Source organism: Aythya ferina (assembly GCF_964211825.1).
Source record: "Aythya ferina genome assembly, chromosome: 8".
Classification (NCBI taxonomy): Eukaryota; Metazoa; Chordata; class Aves; order Anseriformes; family Anatidae; genus Aythya; species Aythya ferina.
The window spans coordinates 11268044-11294766 of NC_140304.1; the positions used below are offsets into that span (position 1 = coordinate 11268044).

The 26723-nt window shown below is 53.0% G+C and overlaps 3 protein-coding genes across 5 annotated transcripts in view; all 3 read right to left on the bottom strand.

The window, feature by feature from the left end:
- The window catches only part of PRRC2C (proline rich coiled-coil 2C), a 69860-nt gene extending 68121 nt beyond the window's left edge, over positions 1-1739 (bottom strand). Inside the window, exons 1-2 of the mRNA XM_084527133.1 lie at positions 1537-1739; positions 439-509 (exon numbers count right to left, since the gene is read on the bottom strand). The gene's annotated coding sequence lies outside the window, so the exon portion shown is untranslated. The remainder of the gene's footprint in view (positions 1-438; positions 510-1536) is intronic.
- A 348-nt stretch (positions 1740-2087) lies between these two features.
- On the bottom strand, positions 2088-7953 carry LOC311440353 (dimethylaniline monooxygenase [N-oxide-forming] 4-like). 2 transcript variants are annotated; one of them, XM_084527149.1, is made up of 9 exons: positions 7417-7953; positions 6378-6515; positions 5914-6102; positions 5426-5588; positions 4979-5124; positions 4162-4361; positions 3642-3994; positions 3377-3446; positions 2088-2696 (listed from the first exon to the last, which is right to left on the bottom strand). In XM_084527149.1, exons 2-9 carry the CDS (start codon positions 6507-6509, stop codon positions 2312-2314), a joined length of 1638 nt encoding a protein of 545 aa, XP_084383275.1. In that variant the 5' UTR covers positions 6510-6515; positions 7417-7953; the 3' UTR covers positions 2088-2311. The 2 variants fall into 2 exon arrangements, with proteins under 2 accessions (XP_084383275.1, XP_084383276.1); XM_084527150.1 differs by lacking the exon at positions 7417-7953 and adding an exon at positions 7174-7298.
- Positions 7954-14991: 7038 nt separating this feature from the next.
- LOC311440354 (flavin-containing monooxygenase 3-like) lies at positions 14992-24115 on the bottom strand. 2 transcript variants are annotated; one of them, XM_084527151.1, is made up of 9 exons: positions 23116-24115; positions 22878-23015; positions 20869-21057; positions 20486-20648; positions 19510-19652; positions 19231-19430; positions 18758-19116; positions 18268-18340; positions 14992-17357 (listed from the first exon to the last, which is right to left on the bottom strand). In XM_084527151.1, exons 2-9 carry the CDS (start codon positions 23007-23009, stop codon positions 17018-17020), a joined length of 1599 nt encoding a protein of 532 aa, XP_084383277.1. In that variant the 5' UTR covers positions 23010-23015; positions 23116-24115; the 3' UTR covers positions 14992-17017. The 2 variants fall into 2 exon arrangements, with proteins under 2 accessions (XP_084383277.1, XP_084383278.1); XM_084527152.1 differs by having other exon boundaries at positions 22878-23033; positions 23116-24080.
- Positions 24116-26723: the final 2608 nt, after the last annotated feature.

Genomic DNA, 26723 nt, shown 5'->3' on the forward strand with positions numbered 1-26723 from the left:
TTATTTCTACTAGCACATCCATTTGACTCCAGTAATCAAAGACTGATAAGGAAAAACACTTCTTCCTCAATGATAAAGAGTTCAAGGCCTTTCACAAAGGGACAAGCTTACAAAATGCATGCCTGAGACACAAATGGGATAAAAAACAGCAAAACCACAGTGTCCCATACAACTCCCAGCACCAGGCTCTCATGTAGGCTCCCCTTCCCCCATAAAAAGGGCCCAAGCTGGAAACTGGCTGGGCCACCTTTAGCCCCCAAATTTTCAAGCCCTGCATCCCTGGGTGATGGCTCCCATTACGCCAGGCTGGCTGCCTGAATTTTAGCCATGTCATCTACCTCTGCTCACACCACACTTCAAGCGCTATCAATAAAACCACCCTGGTCATGTTCATCCCATTCCTACGAATCTCGTCCCTAGGAGCAGAAACAACAGTACCTTCCTAGAAGGTGCTTCGCGCAGTTCTAAGTCAAATAATCCAGGAGTCCTTTTACTGCGTGTCTCCAGAGCTGCGGATAAATATTTCAGAGTCAGAAAATCCCAGTGTGGTGCACTGCACGTGCCTCCAGCATCCCAAAGGAAAACCTCTCCTTTCCTGGGGAGTTGTGGAGGAAGAATTAGTGCCACAGAGTGCAAAAGCTTGAAGGGGATGGTTTCCTGAGGAATCTCCCCGGAGAGATGCGGAGCTTTTTGAAAAGGAAAGGGAGGGGAGATAGGTGTGTATGTGAGGGGAGAAATAGATGGGTATGGGGAATAAGTGGGTAAGTGGGGGGGAAAGAAGGGAGGATGGGGAATAGGCGGGGAAGGTGAGGAAGAAGTAGGTGGGGAAGAGAAATAGGTGGGTAAGTGGGAAATAGGGGAGGATGGGGAATAGGTGGGCAAGAGAAATTGGTGGGGAAGGGGGAAAATAGATGGAGAAAGAGCTGAGGAAGAGGGGGAAAATGGGTGGAGAAATAGGTGAGGAAGAGGGGAAAAACGTGTGAGGAAGGGGGGAGAAATTGGCGGGGAAATAGGTGGGGAAGAGGGGAAGAAATATGTAGAAAAATAGGTGGAGAAGGAGGAAGAAAACCGGGAGGCAAGAGGAATAGGAGGGTAAAGGGAGGGAGAAATAGGCGGATAAGGGGAAGAGCTGGGTAAGGAAGAGGGGGCAACCTAGGCGGGGAAGCAGCCCGCAGCCCCCTCCCGGCGCCCCGGGGCTGTGCCCGGCGCTGTGCCCGCTGCGGGGCGCGGCCGGCCCCGGGCTCTGCGCTGCGATGCGCGGCGATGCGGCGCGGCCCGGCACCAGGGCCCGGCCGGCGTGGGCCCAGCGCCGCCTCCCCGCGCCCGGCGGGGCGAGCAGCGGCCCGGGGGCCCCTCCCGGTTCCCGTGTCCCCCCGTTCCGTTCCGCCCCGTCCAGTTCCGTCCCGTTCCGCTCCGTTCCGTGCCGCCCCCGCCCGCGGCCATGAGGCACAGGCCGCCCGCCCGCTCCCCCCCGGCGCCTGCCTCAAGGCCGCCCAAGGAGCGCTGAGGGGAGAAGCGCGGCCTCCCGCGGCTCACCTGGCGGGGCCGAGGAGCCCGCTGCGGATTTCCTTTTATTTTCTTCTTCTTTTTCTTATTTTCTTTTCTTTTTTTTTTCCCTTTCCTTTCTCCTCGCCCCACTAACCCGCCCGCGGGCTCACCGCGCTCCGGCGAAGGCCGCCGGCCGCTCCCGGCGCCGCGCCTCAGCCGCTTCCACAGAGGGGCCAAGATGGCGGGCGGCCAAGCCGGCGCCAACGGCGTCTGACGTCACCGCGCCGCGTGCGCGCGCGCGCGGCCGGCCGGCGGAGCGAGCGCGCGCGCGGACGGCGGGGCCCCGCCCGCCCGCCCACGTGACCCCCCGCCCTGCCGCATTGGGGGGGGGGAGGAAGGAATTGGGGTGGATTTGGGGGGTTTTGGGATTTTCGCCGCCATGTTCCGGCGGGAGGCCCCCGGGGATGCTCCCCCCCACCCCGGCCTTTGGTCTCTGCCTCCTCGCTGCTCCCGGGGTGCAAAGCCTTAAGTCTGCCCCCCAGCCCCTCGTAGCCAACCCGTTGCCCAAAACAGCAAAATCTCTCATTAAAAACATTGAAAGCTCGCTGAGGTTTATTTCTGCCTCCCGCCTCTCATCAATTCCCAGCAAATCAACCGACACCACCCTTGCCCACCCCACAAGCCGCCCATCACCCCAGAAGAAGCACTGGCCCCATGCCCACCAGCCCTTCAGCCTCTCCCCATATCCCTCCGGAGGCTCAGGGCTGGTGGCAGAAGTCTGTGGTCCCCCCAACACCACCCCGCACGGCCCCCTCAGTCCCTTCTAGAAAAGGGAAAGCCCCCTGGGAACCCACCCCGGACGGGGAGATTTGGAGAGGAGGAACCCCACCACCAGCATGGCGGGCAGGGCGAGGAGACCCAGCCAGCGCCAGGAGCAGGGGGAGGCTCCGTCCTCCACCACCCGAGTTCTCAAGGGCTTCAAGGCCCGCTGCCACTGCGTCAGGATGGCGGCCCTGGCCCCGCTCCACCGTCCCCGTCCCACCAGGCGGTACTGGTAGGGTGTGCAGGGGCCGAAGAAGACGGCCATGGCCAGCCGGGGGTCGGTCAGGAGCAGCCACAGCACGCTGGGCTTCACGCCAGCACACGAAGCGATGTCGGAGGTGTAGTTAATGAAACTAATCTTCAAGTTCTCCGGCTCGGATGGATTCCTTCCATGGGATACAGAATCAATAAAGAAAATCAGATGGTGTGTTCTCACCTCGGTTCACAGCCCTGGACTTGAATAAGCCACCACATTGCAGGGGATACATGTCAGCCACGCTCTCTGAGCCTGTCCCTGCTGTAGGGACACAGAGACCTAAAGGCACCCAAAGAGCCTTCATGTGGTGGTCACCAGCAGCTGTCCTGGCACAGGGAAGAGGCAGAAACTTGCTCTATCTCTGTAACCTGCTTGTCACCACCAAAATGCAACCTGTGGACTGGGCTGAGCTAGGAAGCTGGTCCCTGACAGCGCTCCAGTGGGGTTTTGGGAGGGAGCTGGGCCCTCAGCCTCACGCTCCCTGCTGCCTGGAGTAGGGAGGGAGAAGCCACGAGATGGCACCCTCTGTCTGGAGGAAAACAAATCTCCACACAGATTCCGGGAACAAGGGCAGGGCATGGAGGCCTGGCAGAAGGGATCTGGGGGCAGCACTGCTCCAGCCCCACAAGAGCTGAAGTGGGGCCTGGGGAGGCTGTAGGGTGGTTGTTTCATCCCAGAGCTCAGCTTGGAGAAGCCATGGATCAGCAGAAAGGGTTTAGTGGGAGAAAGGATCAACTTTGCCCAGCTTGACATGTTTTCAAAAGCAAAGGCCTGTCACAGCACACCCCGAGGTGTGGCAGTGTCACGCACCTTTTGACCGGCGGCTGCTTTTTCAAAACATCAGCCATCATCCTGCTGGCAGGAGGGAGCTTGTATGCACCTGAGAAGAGCAAAGAGACCAGAGACCTTGCACAGCACCATAAGCAGAGCAGTCAGCAACCCTTCGGCCCCTTCCATGCTCCCAGAGCCTTGCCAGCATTGATGCAGCAATGCCCAGCACGGGGCGAAGGGCAGCAGAAGGTTGACCCATCCTCCCTCCCCAGCATCTCCTCCATCCCTGCAGCCCCTCTCTCACCTGCGAAGATGCCCGTCACCCAGCGAGCCTGGATTTCTGCTCCTGCCATCACAGAGCCGGTCAGCTGCACCAAACCGATGATGGCCAGGGTCGGCCTTTCCAGCTGGGGTGGGAAGATGCATTTATAGAGGGAACGGTTGTTTTTGAGGGGGCTGCGAACTGACTCTTCGAGGAAGGGAAACGAGAAGATGTAGCCTGTGGCAAAGAGCACCACGTCGATGTTCTCTTCAGTTGTCCCATCTTCAAAAACAGCTGAAGTTTTGGTGAACTCCTTCACATTTGGCTTCAGCACGACAGTCCCAGAGAGCATGCAAAATGGCAACTCTTCGTTGATAATTACATGAAAATTGGAACTTGCACATGGAGAAAGAGAAGGAGAGAAATGTTAGCATCCAGGGGGGCCCAAAAAGTCCTCTCCAATGGTTTGCTATGCTGCAAATATCCCCCAAAGTGAAAGATGATTTCACACCATTAAGAATCAACAACTAACCAAGAAAAAAGAAAAAAAAATCACACACACCTTTTAACAGAAGCCAAGCCATAGATCTCGTGGTTAAACCATGAATTGAATCTCCGAAACTTGATCCTTCTTGTGATGGCTGACGGGAGAAGCCACTCGAGAAAGTGGTTAAAGCGCGTGGTGCTGACCATGTCGAAGGGGAAGCCGTGGTCTGACACCCGGCTGTACACCCATGTGTTGCTCCTGGCACTGAGAAACACCTGGCGGAGAAGGCAGGCCTGAGGGCCTCTTGCCCAGAGGCCTGACTTCCATTTTTGCCCCACGTGGCAAATCCCAGCTCCTGTGCTTGGGAGCTGAGTCCTGAGGGAAGCAGCCGGTGTCCAGGTGAACCAGCTCATGGTGGCCTTTGCAATGTTCCCAGGTGGCCCAAATTCTCCAGGGATTGCAGAGCTTCCTCAACTGGCCTCAATTTGAAGGTCTGTTTATTGAGAAACCCAATGGACAAAGCTTGGTCGCAGCCACCATCACTGGTGTGGACACCCTGCTGTCACATCTTCTGGTGTCCCTCACGAGACAAAGCCCCTGGGGAGCAAAAGGTGCCATTCCTGCGGGTACTGGGAGTATCTCCTGAGTGCTTGTAGGCAGTTTTGGGGAGGTATTTGGTAAAAGTAAAACAGTGTCAAAGCCTTGTTCAGAGGGCTGAGTGGTGGGAGGGAAGAAAAGAGCTGAATGCCAAGAAAGGGTTGAGCAGGGACTATACAGAGGGGAGGGAAACAAACATCCCCATGGTGGGTCTTGCTAACTTCATCTTTAAGAAAAATGGTCGTTTTATCCTCCCTCCCACTTGCCCCGTGCCCCTGCCACCATAGCTCTGTACCTTCGCAGCCACGTGGCTCAGCTCCACAGCAATATCACCACCAGTGTTCCCAATGCCGACCACAAGGACCCGCTTTCCCCGGAAAGCCTCTGCATCTTTGTATTCCTGGCTGTGGAGGTATCGGCCTTTGAAGTGGGTCTCGATGCCTGGGCAGAGAGCAGGAGGCATCTCCTACCACCAGGCACATTTGCTCCAGCCTCGTGCCTGGCCCCGGACCCACTGCTCCCCACCTCTCCTTGCAGCCAAGTGCTGCAAAGCCTGTAGAGATGTCAGCCCCTCTATTAATAGTGATGCTTTCACCCTCTCCACCCTCCTCTGCAACCTCATCATGGTCCTGCTCTGCAAATTCTCATGCAAGAGCACCAGTGCATCTTTACGAGGAGTTTTTACCCATTCCTGGGTATGCCCACATCACTTTCTGTGAGGGTCACACATGCCCTGGCTCACCTGGGAAAGAAGCCAAGGGCAGGTGGGGCACCTGGTAGTGCCCTGTGCAGACCATGACAGCATCAAAGACGTGCGACTCCTGGACGCCTTCGGTCTCGGTGACAACCTCCCACTGGCCTGAGGTGGCAAAATCCAGGCGCTTCCTCACGCTGAGAACTGTTGTCTTACACCAAAACCCAATAAAATTGCGGTCAGAAGCTGTGCCAAGCTTCAGAAAGGAGCTGCCCACAAAGGGCTGAGGCTGCTGGGCCCTCAGGAACCTGGTTTCAGCTCTGAAGCAGCTACAACAGACCTGCACCTTCCCTCTGGAGATGGCACGGGATGGGGCAGCCCCTGCTTCAGCAGCCTAACTTAAAACACGGAGCCAAAAAGGCTGTGTTCAGGGTGCACAAGATGTGCAGCCCTCGTGGGGCTGTTGTCCCATCCCACCCGGGTGATGGTGGCACCTGAAGCCCCCCGTGGCCCCCCTGCAGCAGGCCCCAGCCCACCTTGAAGCGGATGTGCTGCAGGAGCTGGAAGTGCCGGGCGTACATTCGGAAATACTCCAGGAGGAGGCCATGGGGGAGGAAATTGGGGAAATCCTCGGGGCAGGGGAAGTCGCTGAAGCTGGACATCTCCTTGGAGGTGTTGGTGATGACTGACCGGTACACGCTGACCCTCCCGCCGTCAGCGTTGTCCTGTGGGAAGTGAGCAGGGATATCTGTGGATGCACAGGGGATGACTTTCCTCCTCCGGGTCAGCACAGGGATATGAGCGATAAACAGGGGCCAGCACCCCAAAATCTGCTGGTGGCTGCAGGATGAGGTCGGCATTGAGTTTAAAGCCAGTGGTCGCACACAGGGCTTGCAAGACTCTGGGACGGGGATGTTCCCGAGGGCATGGCCACCCCCTCCTTGTTGCTGCGGGCAAAGGGGAGATGGGGAGGGGGCAAAACCAAGCAGAGCCCACTCACAGCAAAGCGCCAGAGCCCCCCGATGTCCTCGCTCCTCTCGAAGCAGGTGGGCTCCAGCCCCTCGTCCAGGCAGCACTTGATGGACACCAGCCCGCTGGCACCGGCCCCAATGACGGCCACTCGCCGCACCATGGTGTCCTGTGGGTGGCAAAGGGATGGAGCACGACAAACAGGGAATAAAGTTGTCCAGGGATCAGCAGAAACGTGGATCACTTCTTCCCACCCCCATCCCTTGTGGGCATCACCCGATCTGTGGGCAGTTTGTGCAACCCTTTTGCCTGTGCAAAAGTCACCCTCTTGGTAGAGCTTTAAAAAATGTTTTCAGCTGGGCTGACTTGTTTTCATGCTCTCCTTTCTAATTTCCATTAAATGGTGCTATCTTGAAAACAAAAAGGTTTAGAAAAAAAATAATCGTGATGCCTGATGCCTGAACAACATGGAGTGGCAGTTCCGAAGTTGTGCAGTGTTGTGGAAGTGCTGCTTGTGTTACCAAACAGGCACGGAAAGAAACTCGGGCAATGCAGGCTCCAAGCAGGAGGAACTCCGAGCTCAGGCTGGGTAAACTGACCTACGCAGAGCTTCAGTGTAAATCAGAGGAATGAAAAAAAAAAAAAAAATGAGCCTATGTGAAATTTGATTAGATAATAAACACTCCTACTGCAAAGTCGCAAGAAAGGCTCATTGTTTTCAGACAATTTTATGCCAGAGAATAAGCTAACTTAAACAGGAGTTAGAGGAAACAGCAGAAATACAGAGAAAAGCCCCCGGAAAAAGCAAGAGGCTTGAACAAACTCACGAAGGCTCCCGTCCAGCTGCAGCTCACCCACACTGCAGGGACAGGCACAAACCCCGCGTAGCAAAGTGAGCGGCTCCCAGCCTGCGTCACTGCTCCATCCCCACGAAATCCCAAAACTCGCCTGTCCTCATCACCCACAGGGAGCAGCCGCCCCCGATGCCAAGCCCCGCTGGAGACAGCGGAGCAGGGGCTGGCTGGCTTCACAGCACACGAAATGCAGCTGCAAGGAAATTCAGAGCAAACCTTCACTGTGCCTTTGCTGCTCGGTGCTCGTCCGGGCTTCACTTGGAGCTTCTCCAGGCAGGGATTTAAAGGCGAGGCAGAAGTCTGCCCGGCCCTGCTCGCACAGCTCTTGCACCGCCGACCTTTACACCCGCTCCGCTGCCAGCACTTGCCAGCACAACAGCCTGGACCTTAATCCCGAAGGCGCTGCGCTTGCAGGGACGCCCACCCATGACGCCGGGGTTGTGTCCGTGCCTGGGGACCTCCGTGTCCTCCCCCCTTGCTGGGCATCCCCGGGGAATCGGCCACTGCGCTCCCTGTGCCCGCCTGCCAGCCCGGAGGGGCAAGAGGCAGCCAAAAGTGTGAGGGGAGCATTTCCATCCCTATCCCCATCCCACACACCAGGGGTAGGAGTGAGGCCAGCAGCCAGGGCTCCTTAAATTAAAAGATGCACCAGTTCTACCAGCCTGGGCTTTTTAATGCTGGAGGAAGGGACATCCTGAGCTGCGTGCCCAGCCCAGATAACTCCTTGCTGGACTAAAGCCTCCAAAAACCCCAGTTCCCAGCTGATTTGGGGCAGGGCTGGGCTCCTCTCTGGCTATGCCAACCAAAGCCTTGCTTGCCATCACTGGCCAAGTAGGTTTACAAAGCTGTGGGTGAGCTGAAAACAGCCCAAGGACAACTTGCCCTGCATCTGCACTGCTGTTGTGCCCAAATGCAATTGGGATGTACTTAGAAAAGGACTGGGCAGGCACTGTGGGGACAGGGTCTGTCCAAAAATCCTGCCCACCACAGAGCACGTGTAGAGCGATCCTGCCTCTGGCACAAATGTGCATCAATCACCCATGAGTTGCATCCAAACCCCCTCTGCACCCTGGTGGGCCTTTTCCAAAGGATTTCATCAAACTATTTTTTTTGTTTGTTTGGTGGCTTATATTTATTTGTTTGTTTAACCTATTTTTCCCTTTGCTCTCTGCAGAGCATCATAGAATCATTTAGGTTGGAAAAGACCTCTAAGATCAACAAGTTGACCTTGGACTGCCAATCTACTACTAAACCATGTTGTGTGCTGTGTGAAAAAGGCAGCACCATTTAGTTTCCCCTCAAACTCATTTCCACTGAACACAGAAGAAGTGCACAGTGACTTGAGGAATTGCTCCCAGTTCGCCTGCCCTGCAGAATTCACATCTTCACGTCCCCACCCCTGGCTGGCTGAAAACAGCCACGTATGGCTGGTTTGGTATTGAACAGCAATTATTCTGTGGGATCCTCTATTTTGCTTTTCTACATCTTTCTTCCTATAGCAATGTAGGCGAAGCACAGATTAATGTACCACCAAATTTCCTGGGTTCATCCTGTTCATTTCCTAATAATTCTCAGCCTTTTTATTTGACCTCTTGGCTTTCCATGAGCCCCACGCCAATGCCTTGAGACAACTGTTCATGGTGACTCACATCTCTGTGCTGAGAGGTGAGATAATTTGTGTCTACAGATTTTTATTCTTTATTTTTTAAATCCTGCTGTATTAATTTGCATTTATTACCATTAATTTCCCTGCTGTTTTGTCTCTCAGTCCCTCAGGACCATCGCAAATTCCCCAGCTCCTCAGGCAAGCTTTAGTCTTGAGTCCCCTGAATTAATTTCTCCCCATCACCAACATGCAAAATATCAGCATCAAATCAAAGGTTACATCAGCTCAGTGCAAGTGAATAAAACAATGGCTAGGTCAGGTATTTTTGGTTTCTAGCCTCTGCTGTAAATGTGGTAAGTTGCACTTGGTTTTATTTCTTCTCACTTTCTTCCTTCTCTGTGGCAGGCTGTGGGGGCAACTGACACAAGCCTGGGGAACAGAAGAGAGCACCTTGTGGGGTTTGACTTCTGAAGGGACACGTGAACTCATTCTGGAGTAAAAAAAGCCCAAGAACAGCCAGGGTGGGCCTCTGCAGGTGCCTTGGAGACACATTTGTAGGGAGATGAGTTTATGGTGATCTTCCCTGTGAGGATGTAGCTCAGAAGGTCGTCAATGGTGAGCCACGGGGCTCTCAGCCTTGAGGGCCACAAACAAGCCCTGCCTGCATCCCTCTTGCTCTCCCTGGGACTTCTTTTGCTTTGAGCAAACAGTGCTGCTGTGAAGGCACTGGCCTTGAAGCCTCTTGATGCCTTGGGGAAAGAGAAGCAACACTTAATTGCTCGAGCTTTTGTAGGGATGAGTGCTGCAGAAACAATCAGGGTGGCAAGAGCAAGAAGCTTCAGTCAGTGGCCATGAGGGACTTGGGGAGGCCCAACCCTCCATCTCACGCACACAGAGCTGGTATTTCCCCCCCAAAAAATGAGGCCTCACACATCCCTGTGCAGCAGACACACGTGATACTTGTAAAAAAGTTGGGTGCAAGAGCTGCACTGGCGCAGCCTTGGCATTGAGCCTCTCAGAGGTTCAGACAAGCCAACAAATGTCTTCTCTCCCAGATGTGGCTTCAGAAACCCTTGACAAGGCCGCTCTCTCTGTGCTGAGAGCTGGGGACATTTACCACGCTGTGAGGCCTGCACAGCCCTGCGGCAGATGATGGAGCTTCCACTTTCTGAAGCTGCAGCATCCAACCTTGAACATTTACTTTAAAGTGCGTGCAGGAACAAGGCCGCAGAAGCACAAGGGCCTACTGCTGTTTGTGCCAAGAGGTTTGATGGGCACAAGCAAGTACATGAGGAGCAAAGCATTGTCTCCGAGGAGCATCTAACACTTCTCCTCCCAACTGCCTGCAAGCAGCTAGCAGTACAGGGAAAGCAGTGCAGGACATCTCCTTCCCATCCACCTCTGTGACCACATCCTACTGGCCCATGGTGTCAAAGCTGGGGTGTTTCCTGATGCTGCTGATGGTGGTCTGAAAAGTCAGATGGACGTGTGATGGCCATATGGAGCATACACCCATTGCTCCCCCAAACTTAATGCGCTTGGTATTGGACATGAACATGAGCAAGTCCTTGGGGCAGGGAGAGTTGGAGACATCTCCTTGGAAGTGTTGCTGATGACCAACAGGTAGAGGCTTGTCTCCTCTGGGACAAACCCAGGAGGAAGTCCACCAGTGGTTGTGGCCATTTCAGGCATCTCCAGGAGCACTGCCCAGCCCCCAGCCCACCCTTTATAGAGGAACCCCTCCACAGACCACCCCAAACCTCTCATTCCCTTTACCAGCTCTTAATTTAAAAGCTAGAATAAAGGCCTTCAAACATTCATCTTCTCTCTCTTTATATGTATTTAAATAAACCCATCCCCTTTTAGCATGCTAGCCAGGCTGCTTCCAAAGCCCCGCAGTTGCCCTGGAAACTCGCTTTGTGAGGCTGCAGCTCAGCCACAAGCCACTGCCAGTTTTTACAGAGTCTTACTTAAACTATCCCTGCTTATCAGCCTTGCAAACGTTTGCATTTCATCTTCGGAGCCCTGTCACCGCCTTTCTTAGGGAAACAGAGCCAAAGATGCATGGGGGCTGCTCCCAGCCCCTGCATCCCGTCCTCTGTCCCCTGGGGAAGATGCCACCAGCTTTGGCACGGCTGCAGGGACAGAGGTTGTAACAATGCAGCTTTGGGGATGCTTTGCCTCCCAAAGCTGCCTCTCTGGGGAATTCTGGGCTGGACAGACAGACGGACAGATAGCTGCAGGGCTGCTGTGAGCCCTGATTCAACCCCAATTCTAGGGGTTTGTGCTGTTCAGCTGGGTCACCAGCCCGGTGGCACCTCCCTGGGACATGCTGTCAGGGGACAGTGGCACTTACAAGGGACAGCGTAGTTGCCAGCAAGTAGCTTTCAGTAGAAGAGTAGTGTTGGACACATTTCTACAAAACATTAAATTTCCCATGAACAATTTCAGTTCTTAGTAAAGATTTCAGAATACTTGGCTTTCCATTTTAAATGAAAACTGGACTTTTTCTGTTTAAACGGAAAAGAAAAAAACATGCTATCATAAGCTGTTCATTTATTCATTCATTTTTTCCCTCTTGCACGTCAGGAGTTAACTTGCATCACAAGCATGGCTCAGCTATGCATGGTATTTAATTCCCTACCCTAGAGCAAAGAAGCTGGAAATAACGCCCGGGACCCCCTGCCTTAGTTTGCCCGTGCCTGGTGCTGCCACGCTTCCATTCTCTGCCTGCAAACAGCCTCAGGGGTTAACCCCAGCAGTTTGATGGGAAGCAAACCACTTGCCTCACTGTGCAGGAAGGGTTGGAAGTGCTGGTTGGAAGTGCACGGACACGGCCGGCTCTCCCCTTACCTCCCAGGACCATCTGCCTACGCTCTCGCTGCTGCCACGAGTGGAGCAGCTCCGGCTGGGATTTATAGGCAACACGTGGTGCTCTCGTGGTGGTTGCACAACCTGGGTGTGCTGTAGGAGGAGTGGTGGCACCTCTGTGTGCCAGGAGACCGGGGTGGTGGTGATGGGTGATGGCCAAATGGGATCATGGTGGTGGGAAGGACTGGAGTGGTCCAGAGGCATCCTGGGTGCACCCAGATGGTGGTGCCCAGCTAACCAGGAGAATGTGAAGTGGACACAGACACCAGTATAGCGAGGTCCTAAACACACTCACAAAGTGGAAATGCTTGCTAAAATACCAATGGAAAACATAGCACCCATCCATCCATCTCCCAGGGGTGAATTATCATGGAGAGGAAGGGTGCAAAGGTGGCTTTGGATGCAGCTTCACCTGCAGCTACTCAATATACTTAGGGGTGACTTGGAAAGAAAGCATGAAACGCCTGCAAACAAGTACGGATGAACGAGGAGGTCATGCCAAGACTGTTGGTGAAGGACTGTGCCTTTAGGAAAACCAAGGTTTAAAAAGAAATTGGGAGGGTTCTGCCTAGGCTGCACCTCCCAGCCCTCCCACCAGACTCCCAGATTTACGAGATCTTGCAGCTGCAGATGTGCTTGCACACACTTGGCAAGAAGAAGTAGGGAATCCACAGAGGGAAACATCTTGTTCTTCACGTGCCCCTGGTTCCCTGGCTTCCCAGCCAGCATCCCAGCTGCTTGCACTCAGTGGGATGCCAGTGGCCATCACTCTGTGGGCTCTGCATGCTGGAAAGAGAGGGCAGGGAAAAAACAAACCGACCTATTTGGGCTAAATTGGATGGGAAGGAGTAGAGCAGGTTCTTGTCCTCTCCTTCTCTACAAACCCCTGGCACTGTTTTCATCATCTCTGCTTAAAATAACATCTTAAGTCAAGGAGGGGCAAATCTACAGATAAACAAGTCTGAGCACAGCCCACTTGGCTGTTTTCTAGGCTCGTGACACCAGCTTTCGGAGTACACTGGGGGAAGAGGAACAAAGAGTTTCTTGTTAAGGCAGTCTTTTCTTGTCCACAAACCTTTCTGAAGGCTGCAGAAAATGGGTCCGTGCTTCCCTTCTGCTCCCCTTATTCAGAGGTTTGAGGGAATCCCATGTCTATAAGAGGATGGCACTTAGACTGCCCTCAAGGGGCTCAAAGTGCCTCCCAGTACCGAGCAGAAGGCTTAAATCCCATTCCTTCACTGCCCATGGCAGTGAGGATGCTGCCTCCTGTGAGGATACATGGGGGGGGAGAGGAGGCTGCAGGTAGCACCGTGCATTTTTTCTAATTTCTTAGAGCCTGGATTTTGACCCTGAAAAATTGTTTATGCATTAGAGCACATGGGTTGCCCCCAAGGTCAAAAGGGGATTTTTCTGCTAAAAAAAAAAAAATAATAAAAAAATATAAAATAAATACTATCAAGTGGCAGAAGCTGTTCTCCTGATTCCTTTACTACTCCCAGCATAGAGAGGACACTAAAGCAAGCAGCAACAAGCACCAGCACAACATTTATGTTTCTTTTTATCAGAACTAGGTACATTCATTTTCTTGAACTCTCACAAGAGGCATCACGGTGAAGGAGACCCAAAGAATGTGCCAAGGCAGGCACGGGCTGTAGTAGGTAGAGCGGGAAGGAGTTTGCTGATCAGGCAAGGAGGTCCTGCGAGAAGGGCACAAGTGTTTTACTCCAGCATACTTGGCCAAATTTGACCTGATTTAGTAATAAGTCACGTATCTTCCACGTGTGCAGCCTGTGGACTTTGCCAAGGAGAAGCCGCTGCCCTTGTTAAGCCTGCTGCCTCCCGTGGTGCTGGTGAAGGCAGAAGAGGAGCAGCTCTTAGCTCCTTGTTTTGGAGGTTTTAAGATTTACAATTAAAAGTTTCCACTGAAAACTTAAAAAATCCTCACAAGACCATCCCTAATGGATGCACACATACCCCCTTTCTTGCCACGGCCTTGTACCATAGCACAAAGCAGATAAACATGTGTAAGCTCCCAAATAGCACCCAAAGAACCCACAGCTCCAGGAAGGGCTCTGGACCCTCCTCCAGCCTCCTGAACTGACCCTCAGCATTCAGGGCTCTGTCTCCATCATTTCAGGAATAACAAACATTTCCTGAAGGAATTGCTGGAGTAAACAGGGCTTATATTTAAATATAACACTTGTTTAAAAGAAAAAAAAAAAGCAAATAACCATAAGGAAGAGCTGCCTGGAAAGCAGGTGGTTAAGCCATACAGACCCCAACCAGAATGCTCCGTCCTACCACCACCTTCGTTTTCAAGGGTTTTTAAGATTTCAGTGAAGTCAGTGGGCCCCCTCCTGTAAATATTTCCCCCCTTCCTCCTGAGCTCGGTGTTTAAATGCCTTCAATTCCTGCAGCTGCTCCAAGAGCATCTCGAGGGGAGGTGTGCTGGTGTTTGACATTCCTGACTGCCGGCACGGGGACACGGCAGCAATCCTCCTCCTGGCAGGGACGTGCTCTGGCACCACCTCAGGCCCCACCTAGGAGCTCTGTTTGTGCATTCCTTTGCAGAAATATGCATTTTAGAAGGACAAACCCCCCAACACTAAGCGATGTGCCCGTCTCAGACAACTCCAGCTCCCTGCTGAGCACAGCCAGCACAGGCACTGGCAGCCCCACTAACTCACATCCAGTGAGGGATCTTCTCTCATCTCCAAGAGCTTCGGCAGACCACAGGACAAGAAGGGACCTCAGGACCATCTGACCCACCTTCCCCTCCAGAGCAGCTCCTTTCCTCCTTGTTTCCCCCACCTGTTTTGAAACCCCCTGGTGATGAAGACCCCATCACCTCCCACAGACCCGTGTGTTTGCCTTCAGAGTGGCCAACAACTTTTCTTTTACCCCCACAGGAGAGCCAAGCTGCCCCCTAGCAGCATTTGGAGATATTTGAGGAGATTACACAGCATCACCTCTCTATCACTCTGAAGGCATCTTCCTTAAATTGGTACAGGAGCTCCTGGCTTGGCTTGCTAATTGGTCTGAGAAGGTGCTGAGCACTCAGTGATTTTAGGGCTGCTCAGCACTGTTGTAGCCTGGCCTTACTTCTCCTTAGGAGTGTCTTGACCCAAATCACACCCAGGACAGGTGAATCTTCCTGCTGGCCACCACACATCTGCCATTTCTAAAGCAATACTGGCTCTCCAGTGCTTCCTCACTGCACCCCAGGCCTTGTCCTTCCTTGCTGGAGGGCTCCCGTGGCTGTGCTCAGATTGCGAAATCGGTGAAGTTGCACAACACACACACACAAAACCAACATCAACAGAAACAAAACTTTTACGCAGACTTCCAAGGCATAACTTCATCTCACCAACATGTCAAAAGGGAGAAGCACCATCCCCACAACAGGAGATAACAAAGCTGTTATTGATTATGTCTCAAAAAGCTCTGATCCAAGCAAAAGTGAGACAGACTGAACTGGCTGGACTTCAGACCCAGCTGGGTACAGGCTTTTATCTATTTGCTATCAGCAAGCCCGAGCAGAGAGCAAATCATGGGCTGGTCAGGACCGGAGCCAAGACTCATCTCCTGTCCCCCCAGGGATCAGCTACCCTGTGCTCAGAAGCACCTGCAGAGTGTTCCTGATGAAACCAACAATCCTTCTCCTTTTGGGTTACCCAGCCTACATTCAGATGTTTAATTCCAGGCTTTCCCTTTGAGGAAGGTTTTGTGCCTATGGAGATGTGAAAAACCACCTCTCGCTTTCTATTTATTACAATGAGGAAAAAAGAAAGGGCTTCCTAAAATTCATGCATGAACAGCAATTTTTAGTTTTAATGCCCATAGCTATTAGTTTAAACATTTTGCTCTTAATACTGAAGTTAGTGGCTTATGCATTTCCTACACCAAGCCTGAGGCATAGCTCAGCTTTCAGCTTGGAAAAAAAAAGTAATATAATTCATGATAGAAAATGAACAGTAAAAATATTTTTTCCTCTTATCTGAAACAGCTTGTGGCCTGAAGTGGGACCAGCATTGCTCTGCAGGACACATCACTGGCATTTGGGTGTGCTGATAACCACCCTTGTGTCTTTTTTTCCCCTGGAGACATTTCGGAAGATCACAGCATTGTGAAACAGAGCAGCAGCTCCTGTGGTAGCCTCAGGGCCCACAAGGCACCAACAGGACCAGCTGCACAGCCAGCACCATCCCCTCAGCTCCCATGGGGTGCATGTTCTCCTTGGCCTCTGGGGAGAGCCCCATGAATGTATCCAGCCCCAAATCCCCCAGACCAGCCAGCCAAATGGGCTGAATTCCTTGGGGGTCTCAGAAATATTGGCCCCTGAACTTCGTAATAGCTGCAAGGAGAAGGAAAGAGCCCTCAGAGCACCTTGGGGTGCAGGCTGCAGATACCCAGGCTTTGGGGACGGTGACAGAGCTGGTCGTATGCGTTGGGCCAGGAGGCACAGCCCGGGCTGAGCCCAGTGCTCCTCTTCACTGCATGCCTCAGGACCACCGCCTTCATGAGCTGCCCGTGCCAAAGCTTAGCTGATTCATGAGAAACCCATCTGTCCTTCCTAAAAATGAGCTATGATATTGCTGAGGCAGCAGAAAGGGGAGCTGCTGTCTGCTAAATATCGCATGGCCACAGCAGTGGGGGTGCTGGGCTACACAGCCCCAGCTGTGCCTGTCCCCTGGGGAACCCCACACTCTGCAGCAAAGCCAGATGCTCTTCCAGGAGCCGGCGGGCTGTTTGGGCTAGGGGGCTTTACCCAACATTTTCCACCAAAATATTTTTTCCTCTCACAATTTTCATCCGAGTTCCTCCCCCACCTTTGGGCATCTTTCCCCATTGGTGAAAAATATGGATATTCTTCTTTACTTGCTATGGAAATGAGTGCCCAGAAGAGGCAATTCAGGCAGGTTTGTTTTGCCCAGAGCACAGGCTTTACACCAAAACGCCTCTTGAACAAGCAAACATGTTGTCTCTGTCTTTTCACTAGAGAAAGACTGTGCAAAGGGAGAGTTAAAGACACTGCATCACACTTTGAACACATTTAGAGGGATAAAATAACCAGCGTTACTTACTGGGACCAGCATTTATACTCTTTCATAGCTACTGAAAAAAAAAAAAAGTTGAGAACACTTCAATTCACCAAGCACAGAGGCTGATTTACCAAAGCTTGCTTTTTTTTTTTTTTTTTTTTTTTTTTTAAACTTTTAAAGGAAATTCTTGATGAATTATTTGGGTAACGAGCCAAGCAGCAGCACACATTTCCCTGGGTGGCCAGCAGGAGAAAGCTTCCCATGCACAAACCCCACTTGGTGCGCCTGCATCGCTCCCCTACCAGTAGAGTACAGCGAGGAGGAGGAGGAGCGGGAGGAAGAGCACCCCCAGCATGGCCGAGATGGGGAAGAGGCTGGGGGCGTCAGGGGCTATGCGTGTCCTCGTGGGCCGCAGCATCCTGTCCCACTGGGTGAGGATGGCTCTCCTGGCCCCACTCCACCGCCCCGGCCCTGTCAGCCGAAACTGGTAGGGGGTGCAGGGCCCGAAGAAGACCTCCAGGGCCAGCCGTGGGTCCGTCACCAGGAGCTTGAGCACGTTGGGCTTCGCACCGATGGCTGAGGCCAGCTCGTCCATGTAGGTGATATAATCGGTCTGCAGCGTGGTGCTGCTCCCGTACCTTTGGGGGAGAGGGAAAGAGGGTCTGCTTTAGCTTTCCCCCTGTTATTATTATTGATATGACATCTTGTGCTCTCACTGCACTGGGGGACCCTGTGGCAGCAGCAAGGGTGGGCAGGGAGCAAACCTTCCGTAAAGTCAGACAAATTCAGTGCAGGGTCAAAATGGTGCAGGGGGCTGGCAGGGAACAGACAGCCCTCTGCCCCATAGCTGCCATCCTCCACAATATCAAGGCAAGAGACAAGGAATTTGCTCCCCCACAGAGCCCTGAGAAGGGGGACAAAGGCAGAATCTGTCCGCCAAAAATGTGGAGCGGTGCTGGCTGGGGCACGACCATGCACCATGTGCATCGCTGCTGCTGCTGGTGAAGGGATCTGGCTCTCACCTCAATGCTGTGCTTTGGAACTTCCTGCCACGTAACTGTTTCTAAAAACAGAAAACATTTCTTGGGCCAGACTCAGCTTTGACTATGTTCATATTTTCACCACGTTGCTTCACTATAACATGAGATATGCTAAGGAAGGGGAATGCAAGGCATTTCCATGTACTATATGAAACAAAAAACATCACGGAAGAATGAGGAAGACGTTCTGGTTTTGCTGGGGCCTCACTGAGAAAAGCTATTTCAGACTGATAATGCTCAGTAATGGCAAACCAGCATTTCCAGACAGGAAATTTTCCCATCACAAATTTTCCACCCAAACTTGCCCAATTCAGGCCTTCCTGGGGTGGGTGGAAAACTGTGAACCAACACCAGCAAGCTGGCTGGGGCTTCCTGCACTGAAAAAAAATAGGTTGAGTTATCCAGGACGTGAAGGGGGCATTTCAGAAGAGCCTCCTGGCAAGGAGCTGCCTTCCCCTTGCCCTTTTCTCCTCCTCCTTGGGCAGGGAGTCCCACACGCTGCACCTACCACTGGAGCTTCTTCCTCATCTGCTCATCTATGTCGTCCATCATCTTGCTGACGGGCGGGAGGGTGCACTGACCTGGGGAGAACAGGAATAGCATTAGCAAAGGGAGGTGATGCCCAGAGATCCTTCCTAAAGCAGGTAGGGTCTGTAGGGATCAGATGAGTCCTTGGGTGCTTCTCTTCCCTTTGGAATCGAGGTCTGGGCTTTGGTCGTACTTGGGCATCGGAGATGTGACAAAATTTGCCACCCTGTCCCTTAGGGTGCGTGGTGATGCCCAAGTAGTTGTCCCACCACAGGGACCTCATTGCAATCTGTAGTGGGATGACAAGTCACCCATTGCCACGTTGTGAGGTGCCACGGTATTTCTGGCCAAATCCACGTTCTTCAGCTTTCAGGCACTGCCCTCATTTTTGGTTTTAATCTGTACATCACTGCTGGAAAACGCGAGTTCCCATTAGGGGAAAACAGGCCTTACTTAGCCCATGCACCCACCCTGGAACACCTTGATTGTCCAGCGGCACTGGAGGTCTGCTGTCGGGATGACAGACCCATAGGACTGGACCAGCCCGATGACTGCCATGGTTGGCTTCTCCAGGTGAGGGGGGAGGACGCTCTTGTAGAGAGTGACCTCGTTGTTCCTACTCTTGATGATGGATTCATCCTCCATGAAGGGGTAGGAGTAAGTGTAACCCGTGGCAAAGACAACCACATCCACATCATCCTGCACGGTCCCGTCTTGGAACACCACGGACGTTTCTCTGAATTCCTTCACATCTGGCTTGATCAACACCACGCCACAGGTGATGCGGCTCAGGAGGTCATCATTGAGCACTGGCTCCTTGCGGGATGTTCTGCAAGGGGAAAGCCCAAGGAGGCTCCTGCTGCTGGCCCTGGGCAGGCACGGCCCAGCCCCATCTGGGACTGACACCTCTGGTGGCTTTGGGAACAGATGGCCTCACGCTTACCTGTTGACCGGCATGAGGCCAAAGTTCTCGTGCTTTACGAGCTGGTTCATGCCCCTCACGTACAGCCAGTCGTTGACTGCCTTAGGGAGGATGCTGTCCAGCCACGTCCGAAAGCGGGTGATGATCACCATGTCCCAGGGGTAGCCGTGGTCACAGATGCGGCTCAACACCCAGGACCCGCTTCGTGAGCTCAGGTAAACCTGGGGGGCAGCCGGGCAGGGGTGAGGCACCCCCGTGATGGCCACCAGCCCTGACCAGCCCTGGTGCAGGTCCCCGTACCTGTGAGGCCACAGTGCTGAGCTCCACGGCAATGTCACAGCCGGAGTTGCCCAAGCCGACCACCAGCACCTTCTTCCCTCTGAACTTCTCTGGCTCCTTGTACTCCCGGCTGTGCAAGTAGCAGCCTTTAAACTTTTCTATACCTGGGGGGGTGGGAGGAAGACAGAAAGGGATGTAAATCACCCCAGGAATGGAAAAAAGAGCGGCTGTGCTGGCCTTGGCATCTCCCATTCCTGCAGGTGGTGCTGGAGCATCTGTCTGAGCATTGCTCACAGTAGCAGGTATCGCTGGCACGTGGAGGGATGCTGCAAGCCTCTAATGGGACAGGGTTTTGTCTCTGCATTCATTCAGAATTTAAGCAGAGAGGAGCCTGAGCAGGCAAGAACAGGACACCTTGGTGTGGTATTTGTGTACCCCAAAAGCTACAAGTATAGCCCCAACATCATGCTGAGACACCAGAACAGCCAATGTCATCCCCTTGGTATGCCCTCACATCACTAAGTGACAGGGAAGCAACTTTAATTTCTAAACCAGAAGGTTATAAAGGACCTGAGGGGAGTTCTCCTGACCAGTTCATAACCCAGGCCCTCACCTTCTCCAAACAGACCCCCAGCACCAACTATTCCTCACTATCGAGAATTTTTTTCAATGATGTGCCTATAAACACAGGTATGGTAAAATGTGCACAATTTTTGTATAAGAAACTATGGAAAAATGCCAAAAGAAGAGTTTTATGAAACCCTTTAGTGAAGAATCTTCTGTTAAAGGAAACACTCCAAAATCATTTTTTCCAGGAAAGACTAGCATCACCTCCAGTAAAAGTGTCCCTGCCTTGTCACAGTTTGTGACAAGTCACTCCCAAGGAAAACACTCTTTTTAGTGCTGGAAAGGCATTTTTTTGCAGGGAAGAAACACTTGAACAGAAGGTGTGTGCCTGTCTGCATGGTAGTGGATGAACTGCAGACATGCAACTTACCTGGGAAGTGGTCTAGGGGGAGGTTTGGGTAGATGTGATGCCCAGAGCAAATCATCACAGCGTCAAAAACAGCCATCTCTTCCTTCCCATCTCTCTGCGTAACCACCTCCCACTGCCCCGTAGCACGAAAGTCAGGGCGCTTCCTTATGTTGGTGACCACGGTCTTACAGGAAAGAGAGACAGAAAGAGGTTTGGGAAGTCAGTGCAAGGGGACCCTTCTGCAGCCAGGTGGGTGTTCTCGCCCCCAGAATCAAATGCCAAATATTTTTTCCAGCTGGTTATCTGACCCCACCCAACCAAAAAGCTGGCGAGACCCGCTTGCACAAAACCCACATTTTTTTCCCCTGGGTGTTATCCCAAAGGATTTTCTCCGAGGCACCCACCTTGAAGCGGATGTGCCGCAGGAGGTCAAAGTGCTGGGCGTAGTCGCGGATGTACTGCTGGAGCCGGGCGTTGTGCATGTAGTTGGGGTGGTCCTCGGGGAAGGGGAAGTCGGGGTAGCACATCATCTCCTTGCACGAGTTGGTGAAGACGGTGCGGTAGATGCTTGCCCTGCCTTCCTCCACATGCTCCTGGAGGGGTATGTGAGTAGAGGGCTGTGGTTAGAGGGGATGAAGGGATGTGTGCTGCCCCAGGGGGTGTCCTCCACTCCTCAAAGCCCAGATCTCCAGCTCTGGGTGAGCAGCACAGCTCGGGGAGACCAGACATGGGCACCCTGGAAAGCCATAAGCCAAGTGTAGGAAACACTAAGCCAACCTGGAGATGATTTTATCCAGAACTTCTAGGAGAATCCCAGAGCTTTGGAGGCCTGAACCACAATGTTTGGCTCTCAGAATGAGGGAGGTTTTCCCCTGCTATCCCCTTCCTGCCTGGCCAAGTAAGCCCCAGCCCTGCTCCAGCTCAACCTCACCCACTGAGCCCAGAACTGAGGGCGCTGAGCACCCCAGAGGGTCTGCAGCCCTTTGCTTACCTTCCTCGTTTGCTCACAGGCTTTGTGGGCTCATTCCAAAGAGCCACGCACATCCCCATAATAACCTCAGATTCCCCTTTTTAGCATAATTTCTTCCGCTTTTACCTCACAGAAACATCAGTTATGATGTTGTCTGTACTTAACCTTGGGCACACGCTGTTTTAAAGCTGAAGCATCTCTCCTCAGAAACATCACTCGCAGAGCTCAAAGTGATTTTTCTCTCTGCTTGGCTGGAGCACACAGGGAATATCACAGGCTTATTGCTCTACTGCTCAATTAACAAAATCCAGGCACCATCCACAGCAAAGATAAATACTTTGTCTGTGAAACTGCCCTAAATCTGCTCTCTGAGCCTCTGGTCCAACAGGCCAAGAGTTTCTGACATAGCAAGGGTCAGATCCCTGCCAAAACTGCAGATTCCCACATGTACAAGATTGCACAGTGCTCTTGTTTGGATGCCCCGGGATTCAAAGCTGCTATCCTAATGCTATTGGCATTTCTGGCTGGGATTTATGCCCCTCAGGACAAGGCTTTGCCCAGGTGGTACTAGGGGGATGGACACACACCTGCAGAGAGGACAAATTTTGGGCTTCACCACCTCTCTGTGGATTCACCCACCTGGGAGGCAGAATCCAGCAGATGTGCAAGATTTCCACATCATTATCAAGCCAAAAGGGCAATAAATAAAGCAACATTTCACTCACAAAAAACTGCCACAAAACGGACCTTTTTTCAGTTAAAAGCAGCTTAAAAAATATCCAGAGAAGACTGAAGAAAACTGAAGAAGAAGAAGTAATTTACATCAAATAAATAAATAAATAAAACCTAAGTGTTTTATTTTAATCTTGTCAAATTAAGAGTCTCACTGGGGGTTTTGGTTTGACAACTTTCCTCAGAATGAGCAAGCAGATGAATGATTTGCTGAACCTGCTGGGTCCAGTGATTTTCCATTCCCAAAACATTCTGGGTTAAAAATTAATCTGACTCTTGCAGATACCACCAGGCTGGGGCCAGAGAGGCCCCCCAAAGCCATCAGGTGCAGTAACCAAATCACCCCCAAGAGCACATACGTGTCCTAAAGGGCCAGGTAGGAGGGCTTGCCTCACCCCAGGCACTTAGGAGCTGGTTACACCTGCATTTAGGAGCCAGGGAAAGAAGAAGCTCAGGGGAGAGGGCACGGGACTAGGTCTAGCATCCCCGTTGAGCTCCGGAAAGCATCCAGAGGTCAGGCGTGACAGCTACAGGCTTTGTGCTTTGATCCGAGTCAAACATTTTGCATCACCCAGAACAAACTTTGTCCTCACCTCCTCCCCCAGGCTTTAACCTGCCCAGCTCCTTCCCCCGAGCTGCTCCTGAAGCCACCATCCCCACCCCAAACCCTCCTTTAGCCCCGTGAGGCCACGCGGCCCGAGCCTCTCTCACCGTGTAGCGCCACAGCCCGCCGATGTCCTCGCTCCTCTCGAAGCAGGTGGGCTCCAGCCCCTCTTCCAGGCAGCACTTGGTGGCCGCCAGCCCGCTGACACCTGCGCCCACCACGGCCACGCGCCGCACCATGGTGTCCTGTGGTGGGGAGAGCGGCTGTCACGGCGTGGGGCCGCCCGCCTCCACCCTGCCCCGCTCCCTACACGTCCTGTGGGGTTTTCCATCCATCCTCGCTTACCTGTGCACCCCTCGGGGAGGCGAGAGCCGTGAGCTGAGGCTGTGGGAGGAGAGGAGCTGGGGCTCTGGAGGAGGTTCCTGCAAAGAGCAAAGCTTTTATACAGCGCTGCTGGGGAGGCAGGGCCAGAGCCCGGCCTCTCTTTGGACGAGCGGCTCGCGCTGCGTGGACTTTAGCAACCCCCGAGCTGTAACTTGAGGAGGAGCTGTGGGCTCAGAGCCTTGAAATTAGGAAATAAAGCCCCGGACCGAAATGGTTTCCAAGATAGAGGTCACCAGGCGGCTGCTTCCAGCATCTCCAAAGGCACCTCTGCAAAGCGGCACGGCGATGGCCGAGTGGTTGAGAGCAGCCGATGGAAACGGGGGCCTCTCGCCCACAGGGGCCACTGAAGAGACTGTCTGGGGAGGCTCATCCTCAGCCAGCGAAGAACTGGAGGAATAAGTAGTCCATTAATGACGTGTGGGCAGAGTAGAGGCGACTGTAGGAGCAGCAGACCATCAGGGAAAGCTGTGGTTTGTATCCTGCCTTCTCCCCTCGCCGCCACGGTCTCCGCAAGCATTGCCAGAGCCAAGCAGCTCCCAGCCACGTCACACGATGATCCAGGTTCCCCAAGCACGGGACTTTCAGCAAGTAACTCACCGTCTGGGCTTCTTTTCTCTAAGTTCACATGGATTTTCCCTGGACCACATTTCCACATTGCCTCAGATCCCCAGTTCTAATAAATGGGGCAAGTGTGCCTCCGAGGACGTCTGTGGGAAAGGACAAAACACAGGCAAGCGTGGAGGAGTGTGCTTGCAAGCCCAAATCCAGCTCCGCACTCTCCAGTGATGCTTAATTCATTGTGTGAGCCCATCCATCAAGTCCTGGCCTCCGGAGGGGCCGGAGGGAGAACAGCTCAGCTGGTGAGCGCACGCGCTGGGAAGCCCACGGGCTGCTGCTGCCGGAGCCTCCAAAGCTGTCGAAGCTGGACACTTCATTCATCCTAAATTGACTTCAAATAAAACAGAATGGAGAACGCCAGAAAAAAATGATTGAGCAACTGACCAGAAGAAGAAATTGCTCGTTTTTCCACTATCTAGCAAATTGGTTCGGGTTTCCAAAAGAGCAGTTTTGGAGTCACGATTAAGTGGACTTAACGCAAATAAGGTGCCGAGCTGGTCTTATGAATTCCCAGCCCAGAGGAGAGGTGGATCTCTGTGACTCCTGCAGGACCCAACTTGGAGGAGGAGGACTTCTGCCCATGAAAATGTTTGTTAGAAAATGACACACAGGGGACGACAGTGCCTGCTCCGTGTCCTGGCACTGGGACAGGAGACATCACTAAGGCAGAGGGAAGGGAATAAAGGTGCCTGCCCTCTCAGCTCGTCATTTCCCAGCTGCTCTTTTCCTCAAAAATAAAAGGTTTTGGATGTTTTCCTCCATTTTTCCTCTCTAGAAGGAGAAAAGAAAGGGATGGAAAAGGCTGCAGGTGTGGAAAGGCAGAGAAATTGAGAGAAGTTAGGGTGTGCAAAAATTTGCAAAAAATATAATTAAAAAAATTAACATTTCCAATGTCCCTCTGCCCAACAGCTGCAGACTCCTGTTGGACTTCATATCATGCACCACAGGAAAGACGCGGCAGAAGGCAGCTCTCAGTCTCCAGAAGAGCAATACCAAGGTAAAGGCAGTCCCACCTACAAAAACCTCCTTTTCCAGCCCAAAGCTTCCTTTCAGCAGCTGAGGCTGGAGGTGGCTTCGAGCACAACGCTGCGGCTCCTATGGAGGGGACATCTCAGAGGGACACAGCTCACTTTGCCTTTGTGCAAAAAGCTGGACCCATGGCGAGGGGAACATCGTCTGAAGGACAGGTCACGAAGGGCAGGATGCCCACGGGGAGCACAATCCCCCCGAGTTGCAGACAGGCTCCTGGTGCTGCTTGCAGCACGAGATGAACAAAATTTCCTTGAGGCACCGTGGCCTCACCAGGTCCCAGGGGCCAGCAGCCATCCCCCTTTGAAGCACAGCTCCATTGTTCACCCATCTTTGAAGTGCCAAATGGGAAACATCCCACAGGCTGGCGGGGCCCTGCACGCCAGGGACAATAAATCAGCAGCTGTAGGGCAGGAACTAGGAGCACCCACCTCCCTTCTGCACCCTGCTAACTGCAGCCGAGTGCTTCCCAAGCAGATCCCTCATTTGTCTTGAGCGTGGTTAAAGATACATTTTTCATTTCATTTTCTGCACCCCTCCCCATTTTCGGTTGCAGGCAAAATCCTTCCAGGAAAGGGCTGCAAGAGGATTCCCATCAGTTTTGGGCTGATGGATGGAGCACGCCAAGGCGTCTCTGCTCTTCTTAACCCTCCTCACTCAGCCCTGAGCTGGGGCAGCTCCTCTTCAGTAGCCCCTAGGTTCTTTCATCTCTTCTCTGAGTGCAATAAAACCATTCCAGACAGGGTTAAATCCACCAAAAAGCCCAGGAAATCACTCTCAGGTGTAGCAACTGCAACAGGAAAAATCTCACTGTTTGTCTTGAAGACATCTCTCGATGGTAAAAGCTCTCCTCTAAACGCCACCACTACCACCCAGTCTTGGTGCTGGCTCTCCTGTAGACCTCCAGTCCATCTCCTCACCTTCTCCAGAAGGAAAAAACCCAGGAGAAGCTGCAGTGGCCTCACTGCCTCTCACACGTGGAGTCCCACCTCCACCGCAGCTGCTGGAGGCTGCCCAGCTTGGGGCCATGGTGTAGGTGCTCAGAGGCACCTGGCTCTGGGAAATTACACAGGATTGTCCTTTTCTTGTGCAATCACCTGGCAAAAATGGGCTCAAGTGTTTACCTGGCTCCTGCACTGCTCTAAGCCTTACACAACCTGGCTGGAGGAGTGGAGGTCCCCAAGGACACGCGCATCCAATGCCTTTGCTAACCACAGGGGTAATGCCCTGCTCGCACCCGTGACCGCAGGGGACTGGCACTGCTGCAGATCTGCAGGGGCCAGAGGCACCACGGGCATGGGCAACCCACAGGTTTATTGCCACGTGTGGGAATCGTCCCAAGTATTACTGCTCCCTTACGGATGCCCTCAAGAAGTCCCCTTCCTCCTGGCTGTGTCCCCTACCCCTGCTCTGCCTGGGCTTCACCAGGGATCCCTCCAGGGCTGTCCTGCATCACATCCATACCAGCCTTGCTTGAAGCACCAAGGCGAGGTGAGGTCCCAGGCTGGGACTGGAAGATCTGAGCTGTTCTGCTTGCCCCCAGCTTCACTTTGCCAGGAAGGAACAAACCCAGCCCTCATGCAGGGAACCAGACACCAGAGGCTCAAGTCTCAGCACAGAACAGCTCCAGGGTGCTTTGTGACCACACCTTCCTGAAACAGGCTTGGTGGAGTTATCAGGCACATAATTCCTGCTAATGAACCCTTTGTTCCCTTTTGTCCTCGGGAGATGCATACCTGCATAGAAGGCATCTGGTTTAACCCCACTGGAGCAGGAAGGCAGTGACCATCCCCACAGAAAAACAAAACCAAACCAAAACAACAAAACAAAACAAACAACAGGCTCTTGCCCTCACCTTTTCTGCCCCAGCAGCATGGACGAGCTGAGCTGCAAGTTGCCATCCAGGGGTTGAGCCCCAGCAT

Excerpts from the sequence above, each read along its gene's own strand:
- LOC311440353 (XM_084527149.1), bottom strand. The coding sequence starts at position 6,509 with ATGGTGCGGCGAGTGGCCGTCATTGGGGCCGGTGCCAGCGGGCTGGTG. Across the intron at positions 3,447-3,641 it reads GGTGACGGGCATCTTCGCAG|GTGCATACAAGCTCCCTCCT; the intron begins GTGAGAGAGGGG and ends TGCTCTTCTCAG. Across the intron at positions 2,697-3,376 it reads AAGCAGCCGCCGGTCAAAAG|GAATCCATCCGAGCCGGAGA; the intron begins GTGCGTGACACT and ends ATCCCATGGAAG.
- LOC311440354 (XM_084527151.1), bottom strand. The coding sequence starts at position 23,009 with ATGGTGCGGCGCGTGGCCGTGGTGGGCGCAGGTGTCAGCGGGCTGGCG. Across the intron at positions 21,058-22,877 it reads GCGGGCTGTGGCGCTACACG|GAGCATGTGGAGGAAGGCAG; the intron begins GTGAGAGAGGCT and ends ATACCCCTCCAG. Across the intron at positions 19,653-20,485 it reads CCCCCTAGACCACTTCCCAG|GTATAGAAAAGTTTAAAGGC; the intron begins GTAAGTTGCATG and ends CCACCCCCCCAG.